Below are 9,499 nucleotides of genomic sequence, written 5' to 3'. Positions count from 1 at the left end.
GCATGCTGGGGACGGCAGTCCGCGAGCCGAGCTGCGTCGACACAAGATGACGGCAACTCACGTTGTACGTTCAGGTCGGGTCCGCGCGGTGCCGGAGACTTAGTGCTCCACGATGACAGGCTCACCACGCCGCGGGAGTCCGTAGGCATGCGCGACAGGCTTTCGGACAGATTGAGAACACAAACTGAAGCCTTACAGTTTCTGGCGGGTCTGCGCTCTCGCCGAGTCTCGGGCTGCTCACGGACCGGTCTCTTCGTGCCCCTTCTCCCTATTCCGAAAGCTGAGGTAGGCTCTGGGGCGCGGAGGACGCGGGTCTAGGCCGAGACGGTTGAGGCACGCCTTGCGCTGTCCCGCCGGCGAGGGAAGGAGGGAAGTTCACCTTCCGTGCTGCAGCCTCGCAGTCTGGGCGTCTGGTGCCGTTTCGGCTCCAGACCCAAGGTTTGTGTGGAAGGGAACAGCTGTGCGCGGTGGACTGGGTTGGGGGAGCGGTGCAGGGGTCCAGATATCGATGGAGCCTCCTTGAATGGGGTCTGGTGGTCCCAGTGGGGACAGGGGCTTTGAGGTAATGATGTGAGGCCAGGAGCGTGGCCAGGGGGCTGTTCATTAACAGGGGGTGGGTCGCATGAAAGTACTGGAGGTCTGATGGGCGTTCTATTGGGGAACTCCCGATATGCCCGATTACCTGGGCATCGGGGAATCGATGGGAGCTAATATGAGTGTTTTAGTCAACATGTTCCTGGCGGCCAGAGGTGTGTTCATTGATGAATGAAGGGGTGGTAGAGTGGGCAACTAGAAAGAAGGTAATGAGAGGCGGGGGGGGGGTGTGATCCCTGGGGGACTGCAGAGGTATGATATTAAACAAGTTAACGAAGAGCAGCAGGACAACAGTAATTGAAAGGATGATGGTGACGCTATGGAGGGAGTAATGAGGCCAGTGGGAGTCATAATCAAAGGAACTAAGGGGAGAAGTAATCAAAGAAGAGTGAATGAGAGGTAGGTGTGTTGTAGTCATACGGTTTGGGGGATTATGGCATGATAATTGAGGAATTAATGGGAACAGAGTGAGCAAAGAGAGGGTAATGTAAGCTGCCGGTGTGATCAGCAGGTGATTATTGAGGGGGCAAGGTGGGCACTGAGGGAGAATGGAGAACTGATGTGTGATCATCAGGGATTAACGCGTGGTAACAAAGGGGTTACAGGGGGCTAATGGTGAGATCAGTAAGGGGTCAGTTGGAGGGCTGAGTTAATGGGAGCTGATAAATCACAGTAATTGAGAGCTTAATGGGGAGCTAATAAGCCATGATCCTCTACACATTGATGGGGATTGGTAAGGATGTGGTAAGAAAGAAGTTACTGGGGGCCTAATCATTTATTAATGGGGAACAGGGAGGGGAGAGATTAACGGGGTGAGGAGTACCATGAGGTAGCATTAGGATAATGGCGGTTAGAGCAAGGCCAATAGGGGTGTATGAATATAGGGGCTGTGAAGACAGCTGGGGAGATGGTCAGTGAGAGGTTAATGGGGGTGAGGTGGGTGGAGAAGCATTCAAAGTGAGTGTCATGGGGCTTTATGGGTGGCAGCAGCAGGAGGTCCACAGGGGCAGTAATGAGCCCTCTGTAAGTGTTGGCATTGGGTATCTATGGGGTGAGCAGTGAAGCCTCAGAGCTCAGTGATGGAGTCCCTCCAGCCTTGTGAGGTCAGTGGGGTCAGGGACTGGGCTCCACTTTCCCCATATGCTGAGTGAGCTGTCATGAGGGTCCTGAGGGGTTTGTATGGTTCTCACCGCCCTGCAGTCGTAGGTGGTAGTCCCACTCACCCAGTTTCTGATACACGGCAGCATCAGCTTCCTGTTGGCAGGTCCCTGGGCAAACCGCGTGTGAGATGGGACGGACATCGAAGGACAAGCGGGATGTCTACTACCGCCTGGCCAAGGAGAATGGCTGGCGTGCCCGCAGCGCCTTCAAGCTGTTACAACTTGACGAGGAATTCCACCTTTTCCAAGGTCCCCACCTGGTGGGCGAGTCCCTGGGGCATGGGGTGGGCAAAGGGAAGAGACAAGTGGGCCATGTTGGCAGAGCTTCCTGTGGTAGGTGGGCCGACTTGGAGGGTCTGTGGGGCAGGGGCCAGGCAGAACAGGGGCAGGTAACTTGAAAGGAGTGAGACACAGATAGATGTGGATGATCCCCTGACTGGAGAGGGGTGAACTTTGCAGGGCTCGGGGTTGAGAGGTGGGTGCAACTGACCACTACACCTTCCTCTGTGTGCTCAGGCGTGACACGGGCAGTTGACCTGTGTGCAGCCCCGGGCAGCTGGAGCCAGGTGCTGAGCCAAAAAATCGGGTGAGTGTGGGGTCCCATATGGGGCAGCCAGGAGGGCAGGCCAGGTCAGGGATGAGCCAGGAGTGACAACTGGGCTGACGTGGGCCATGTTGTCCACAGGGGCCAGGGTTCCGGCCATGTGGTGGCTGTGGACCTTCAGGCTATGGCTCCATTACCAGGTGTGTTACAGATCCAAGGGGACATCACCCAGGTAAGAGCATGGCTGGGGGTATTGGGGTGCCTCCTGGGCGAGAGCACCTCCAAAGCTGGCAGCTACAGAGAGTGGAAGAGAAAAGACAGAAGGAGAAAGAGAGAGTAACCTAGAGAACCTGAGAAAATGTAACAGTGGAGAAACAGCCAGCTGGTCATCATCTCAGAGACCGCCAGAAATGGTGTGACTGGGTCCCCAGAGATGGAGCCTGGTCTGAGAGCGGCAGAGCCTGAGGGTTTGGCTGACCCAGGGTTGCTGGCTAGGGCCGTGGGCAGGTGGGGTTAGAGGGCTGCAGACGGGGGGCCTGGGACCACTCATCTTCCCTCTCTTCCGTAGTTGTCCACTGCCAAGGAGATCATCCAGCACTTTGAGGGCTGCCCAGCGGATCTAGTGGTGTGCGACGGGGCTCCTGATGGTAAATAGCAGGGGTCGGGAGGCCAGGCGGGAGCCCGATGTGTGTCCTTCTCTGTGGCTCCCACATCTGTTGGCATCTTTCTTTCCTTCTTTCTTTTTAGAGAGGTGGGGGCAGAGGGAAAGGGAAAATCTTAAGCAGGCTCCATGCCCAGATCTCATGACCCTGAGATCATGACCCGAGCCGAAATCAAGAGTCGGCCACTGAACCGACTTCGCCACCCAGGCACCTTCTATTGGTTTCTTTCACCACTTCAGCTACTCCCTGCCTCCCTCTGTTCTCAGCTGTCCCCCACATCTAGCATTTTCTTTCTACCCCCACTTCCTGGTCTCTGCTTCTGTCTCCTCCATCTCCAGAGCCTACCATTTTGGTTTTGGCTGTTATCTGCCCTTCCTGTTGCTCATCTCTCATCTGCAACTGTCCGTTTCTGTGGTGCTGCTCATATTTTTCAGTTAGCTGTTCACTCGGAGCACATTTATTGAGCACCTGTTGTGTGTCAGGCACTGTTCTACATGTTGGGAAAACACTTATGAATAAAATTCTACTAATCTGACCTCATAGACCTGACGTTCTAGTAGATGCAGAGGGAAAAGAAACAAACGATGGAGTCACATAGTATGTGAAGAGATGATAGGTACCATGAGGAAAATCAATGGAAAGGAGAAGGAGACAGGGAGTACCTGTTGGAATTTTAAGTAAAGTGGACGGGAAGGCCCCCATGAGTTTAGCATAAAGATCTGAAAGAGGTGAGGGTGTAGGCCAGGGACGTATCTGGAGAACAGAGTCCAGGTCAAGGGACCAGCCAGTGCAAAGGCCCTGAGGTGGGAGGGTGTTCAGCATGTGTGAGGAACCGCGAGGATATTGCTGTGGTTAGAGCAGAGTGAATGAGGAGGAGAGTGGTAGAGGGGAGGTCAGAAAGCTGGCCAGTGGGGAGGGGTGGGTTCTGATCCTTATGTGGGTCCTTATGGGCCACGGTGAGCACTGTGGCTTTTTTCCTTGAGATGAGAGCTCAGAGAAAACCACGAGAGGATTGTGAGCAGAGGAGGGCCATGCCTGACTCAGCTTGTGACCGTATCCCTCTGGCTGCTGTGAGCTGTGTGAGGCATGGTGGGCAGGGAGAGGAGCCCATAGCAGTAGCCTGGGCAAGTGATGTCTGGAGTGGCAGTGGCGAAGATGAGGAAAGAGGATGGATCCAGGAGGTCTTTTGCAAAGACAGAACTTAATAATGCTTGAACGTGAATGTGAGGAGAGGATGGAGGATGTCAACAGTATGAAGATTTTTGGCTGGAACAGCTGGAAGGATCAGATGGGATGGGGAAGATGGTGTAAGGAGAGAGGTTTGAGCAGGAGGGTCAGGAGTCTGGTCTTGAACACGTCGAGTCTGAGATGCCAGGGTCTGATCTGTGAGTCAGGTGCTCGGAGGAGCAGTCTGGGCTGGAGGTAAGAAATGATGATAATGATGCTTGTGTGTAAGGTTGTTTTGAAAATTAAACTGAGTGCCTGAGGATTAGGAGCCCAGAACATGCCTCCAGCTGGTGGATAGTAATTTGCACACAGAACCTTAGTAGTCAGAGAGCCCGAGAAATGTTTGTACCATCCCGACCTGTCTGGGACAAGGAGATAGCCAGCCTCGGATGGCCCCCCTAATGCTGTTCCTCTTGCCGCAGTAACTGGCCTCCATGATGTTGATGAGTATATGCAGGCCCAGCTCCTCCTAGCCGTGAGTAACCTTGGCTGACCCTGCCTCAGTTTGGACCCCTCGTGCCTGTCTCCATCTCAGCCTTAGCCATTTGTCCTGCCCACAGGCTCTCAACATTGCTACACACGTCTTGAAGCCAGGAGGCTGCTTTGTAGCCAAGGTAAGCCTTGGAAAACCTGGCAAGGGGTAAAGAAGGGTCCTCCAGGGCCGCTCACCTGCTTTCATCTATGTCTCCTCGCCCTATAGATCTTCCGGGGCCGGGATGTCACCCTGATCTATAGCCAGCTGCGTGTCTTCTTCTCCAGCGTGCTCTGTGCCAAGCCCAGGAGCAGCCGCAACTCCAGCATAGGTCAGTGGGGCAGAAGGGCCAGGCTGGCGAGTGCGAATCTCACGGACGCACGGACGCATCCCGTGCCGGGCAGAGATAGTAGTCGCCCCTCACTCCACCTTCCCCCCACAGAGGCCTTCGCTGTCTGTCAGGGTTATGACCCCCCTGAAGGCTTCCTTCCGGACCTGACCAAACCCCTGCTGGATCACTCTTACGGTGAGAGCCAGGGCCCTGAGCCCCTCCCCTGGGAGGCTTTGCACCCTTCTGGAATGTATGTCTCCAGAGGGCCCTCGGCCCCACCCCTTGGTAGAAACTTACCCTTTATGGAACGTCTCTTCCCAAAATGATTCTCAGCCCCGCCTTCTGGTGGAGATTCTGGCCCGAATGGACGTTTCCTCCCAGGAAGAGCTTCATCCCGGTCCACTAGGTCCTCTAATGGTTACTCTCAAATCCTGAGTCCTGCCCCTGGGGAGATTCCACCGAAGATTCTAGCCTAGGAAGACTCAGTCATGCCCCCAGGTGGATACTCCACCCCTACGTGGGAATTTTGCCCCAAGAGAGTCTTTAGCCTTGTCCCTCGTGGGAAAAGGCACAGAGCCTGCTCTTAAGGTGAACACGCTTGAGTGAGACAGGGTTCAGGCAGCATATGATAGAATGACAGGTGAACATAAGGTGCCGTGTGAGAAAAGCAGGGGAGTGGAATGTTCTAGAATAGATGGTCGTGGAGGGCCTTCCTCAGGAGATGACCTGCACCAAATGAAGGATTTCAGTGGAGGAGCTGGTAGATATGTAGGGAAGACTCCATACCTTTGCTGTAGAAGGAGTCCTGACTGGTCCCAGGCATCCCACCCTGTCCTGTCTAATTTCTCCCTGCTGGTCAGATCCAGATTTCAACCAATTGGATGGTCCCACTCGCATCATTGTGCCATTTGTGACCTGTGGGGACCTGAGCGCCTATGATTCAGACCGCAGTTACCCACTGGACGTGAGTGCCCAGCCAACAGTAGGTAGATGGGGGGGCTGTTTCAGGTTCCCAGGTCTTCACTGTCACCCCACCATGTGTCGCTGCAGCTAGAGGACGGCTCAGAGTACAAGTATACGCCACCCACGCAGCCCCCCATCTCGCCACCATACCAGGAGGCCTGCACATTAAAGAAGAAAGGGCGGCTGGCCAAGGAGATCCGTCCCCAGGACTGCCCCATCAGCACAGTGGACACGTTGTCCCAGCCCCTGCCTCTTCCACAACGCCGCACCCTGCTGGCTTCTGAGGTCTGGAAACATGTGGCCCAGGGCCCATGGGGCCTTCTCTTGGAGCCCACCTGAACCCCTCTCAGTGCACCTCTTTCTGCCCCCAAATCACAAGGTTTCTGGGGCCCAGACACTCCTCTCTGCCTCCCAGTAGCTATAAAAATCAATGGGTAAGACCAAGTATAATGAATGGAAAAGCTTCGGCAAGTATCTGAGTCATTTTTCTTTTTCTTGGGTAGGTGGAAGACAATGACATGAATTGTTCACCTTGATACGTTCAGGTAAATTGCCTTTTTATCTAACAGTTTGAGTAAAGAGCACCTTTAAGGAAAAGCTCAGAAAAATTCCACCTTTGAAATTTTTACATCAACTGATAGGATTTCAGTCAGCCAACCAATACTAAGTACCTGATGTCATGTGCCAGGACCTACTTGAAGCATTTTACGTATTGAGGCACTCAGTAATAAACATTTGTGGGTTTTTTTATGATTTCATTTATTTATTTGACAATGAGAGATCACAAGTAAGCAGAGAGGCAGGCAGAGAGAGAGAGGAGGAAGCAGGCTTCCCACTGAGCAGAGAGCCTGATATTGGACCCGATCCCAGGACCCTAGAATCATGACCTGAGCTGAAGGCAGAGGCTTTAACTCACTGAGCCACCCAGGCGCCCCTCAGTAAACATTTATTAAGCACGTACTGTGTGCTGGGCATTGTTCTAGGTTGGGAGATAGAGCAGGGAGCAAAGCAGGCAAATATCCTGGCCCTTTCTAGGCTGAGAAAGAGGTAAGAAACAAACAGCTTGTGGATGCAGGAGTTTCTACACACAGCATCCACAGATAGACCACACACATATACACATTATAGCTTGCATTTCACCTGTATAGCTTGGATTATAACACATTGTATGTATATACAGATATACATCTGTATATATATATATATACAGATATATATATCTGTATATATATATATATAAAGGTAATGAGGGATATGAACATTTTTTTAATAAAATAGGGAAAAGAGAGGGATGCCTAGGTGGCTCAGTTGGTTAAGCCGCTGCCTTCGGCTCAGGTCATGATCCCAGGGTCCTGGGATCGAGTCCCACCTTGCTCAGCTTGGAGCCTGCTTCTCTCTCTCCCTCTGCCTGCTGCTCCCCCTTCTTGTGCTCGCTCGCTCGCTCACTCTCTGTCAAATAAATAAATAAATAAATAATAAAATCTTTTTTAAAATGGGGTAAGAGAATCAGGAATTCCAGAGGCAGCAAGTTGCAGTTTTCAAAAGGGTTCTCAAGGAATGGCTTACTGAGGTAATGTTTGAGCAAAGACGTGAAGGAGATGAGGGAGGACATGCATGTGTTCAGCTAGCGGAAGAGCATTGCATGCAGAGGGAATAGCAAATGCAAAGCCCCTGAGGCAGAACCATGCGTGGTGTGTGAGGGGGCTGTGAGGGGCCAGTTTGCCTAGAGTAGAGAGGCTCAACCTGTCTGTGCTGAAGGACTTTTCATCCTCAGGAAGTCACATCAGAGAAGGTGGTCCCTTTCTGACAATGGCTTACCAAGGTTTTTAAACCAAGTCCTCCATTTAAAAAAAAGAAGTAAAAACGATACCACTTTAAAAAATGAAACGGCAAATCTCGATGGGAAAAGATTATTTGCAGTCCCTATATATAGTATCCTTGATATTAAAAAGCTTCTATAAATCAGTAGAGAAAAGAAAATAAGAGAATGGCTACCAGGCACATGAAAAGCTGTTTCTCAGGGAAATGCAGGCTGACACTAAGATGATGGGCAGTATACGTGTCCGGCAGGGTGTACAGCAATAGGAACCCTACTGTACACTGATGGCTGCAGAAACTGGTGTGACCACTGTGGGAAATTGGTAGGCATTGTGTAAAGCTGCACACATGCCAGTTCTGCTCCTAAGAAATATGTACTAGAATTCCTCCACGGCACTGTTTGTACCCTAGACTGGCTAGAGCCCACACATCAGTTCACTGCAGAATGGATCACTAACTCCTGGTATATTCGAATATACCAGGATTTAATGGAGAATTACACAGCAATGAGAATGAACATCCTACAGTTGTTAAAAAATAACACCTTGTCACTCCTTAACATAAATAAAACATGTAAGTATTGTGTGTTTTTCCGTATGTTACAGTTCACAATAGAAGTAGGGGAGAAAAGTCACAAAAGTGTTATTAAGTACTGGGGCGCGTGGGTGGCTCAGTCGGTTAAGTGCCTGCCTTCAGCTCTGGTCATGACCCCGGGGTCCTGGGATGGAGCCCCACATCAGGCTCCCTGCTCAGTGGGGAGCCCGCTTCTTTCTCTGCCTCTGCTACTCCCCCTGCTTGTGCTGGCTCGCTCACACTCTCTTTTTCTCTTAAATAAAATATTTTTTTTAAAAATGTCAGTACCTGGGCGCCTGGGTGGCTCAGTGGGTTAAGCCGCTGCCTTTGGCTCAGGTCATGATCTCAGGGTCCTGGGATCAAGTCCCACGTCGGGCTCTCTGCTCAGCAGGAACCTGCTTCCCTTCCTCTCTCTCTCTGCCTGCCTCTCTGCCTACTTGTGATCTCTCTCTCTGTCAAATAAACAAATAAATAAATCTTTAAAAAAAAAAATGTCAGTACCTGAGCGAACAGTGATCACAGTAGAAGAAAGTGGGAAAATGTTTTTTTAAAAAACCTTCCTGGGGCACCTGGGTGGCTCAATGGGTTAAAGCCTCTGCCTTTGGCTCAGGTTATGATCTCAGGGTCCTGGGATTGAACCCCGCATCAGGTTCTCTGCTCAGCGGGGAGCCTGCTTCTCCCCCTCTCTCTCTGCCTGCCCCTCTGCCTACTTGTGATCTCTGTCAAATAAAATCTTTAAAAAAACTTAAAAAATAAAATAAAAATAAAAACCTTTCTTGTCCTTGATTTTAGGTAGCTGGCAGTCATATATCTCAGAAGCTGTTTGCTATCAGGAAAATGAGAACCTGCGTTGGTGAACTGGTTTTCAGCTGTCTCATCAGCGGGTCCTGAACACCCGGGTCCTGAACACCCAGGCCCCGAGTGGTGCAGCAACCACCAGGAGCACGGCAAGGAAAGCAACAGCACAGAATGCCTGTCTACACTGCAAGAGGGGATTTTTGAGCGAGGCCTTGCCTCCTCTCTCTGTCTTTCCAGAGGTGTCCTGATTATGTCCAGAGTTTACCCCCAAAACAGGAGTTCTTAACCTGGATAGAAATCAGGGGTATCTGTGAACCTGATGGAGGGAAATATTACATCTTTGTTTTCACTAAGAGA

At 51.5% G+C, this 9,499-nt stretch overlaps 1 protein-coding gene across 8 annotated transcripts; it reads left to right on the top strand.

The window, feature by feature from the left end:
• Positions 1 to 9,227, top strand: FTSJ1 (FtsJ RNA 2'-O-methyltransferase 1). Of its 8 annotated transcripts, none has more exons than XM_059385331.1 (13): positions 3 to 285; positions 1,859 to 2,003; positions 2,271 to 2,340; positions 2,440 to 2,530; positions 2,867 to 2,945; positions 4,610 to 4,662; positions 4,748 to 4,801; positions 4,888 to 4,990; positions 5,102 to 5,185; positions 5,857 to 5,954; positions 6,041 to 6,238; positions 6,457 to 6,498; positions 9,137 to 9,227. In XM_059385331.1, the coding sequence occupies exons 1-12, from the start codon at positions 148 to 150 to the stop codon at positions 6,487 to 6,489; spliced, it is 1,146 nt and encodes a 381-aa protein (XP_059241314.1). In that variant the 5' UTR covers positions 3 to 147; the 3' UTR covers positions 6,490 to 6,498; positions 9,137 to 9,227. The 8 variants fall into 8 exon arrangements, with proteins under 8 accessions (XP_059241315.1, XP_059241319.1, XP_059241316.1 ...); XM_059385330.1 differs by having other exon boundaries at positions 5,851 to 5,954; XM_059385334.1 differs by having other exon boundaries at positions 1,845 to 2,003; positions 5,851 to 5,954.
• The last annotated feature ends 272 nt before the right edge of the window (positions 9,228 to 9,499 follow it).

The sequence above is a fragment of the Mustela nigripes genome, chromosome X, assembly GCF_022355385.1.
Source record: "Mustela nigripes isolate SB6536 chromosome X, MUSNIG.SB6536, whole genome shotgun sequence".
NCBI classification, from domain to species: Eukaryota; Metazoa; Chordata; class Mammalia; order Carnivora; family Mustelidae; genus Mustela; species Mustela nigripes.
This window is presented reverse-complemented; position numbering and strand designations above follow the sequence as displayed.

What these genes read in the sequence shown, in the direction of transcription:
- FTSJ1 (XM_059385330.1), top strand. Translation starts at nt 148, where the DNA reads ATGCGCGACAGGCTTTCGGACAGATTGAGAACACAAACTGAAGCCTTA. An exon ending in GTGCTGAGCCAAAAAATCGG is followed by an intron (nt 2,341 to 2,439) that starts GTGAGTGTGGGG and finishes TGTTGTCCACAG; the next exon opens with GGGCCAGGGTTCCGGCCATG. An exon ending in GAGGCTGCTTTGTAGCCAAG is followed by an intron (nt 4,802 to 4,887) that starts GTAAGCCTTGGA and finishes CTCGCCCTATAG; the next exon opens with ATCTTCCGGGGCCGGGATGT.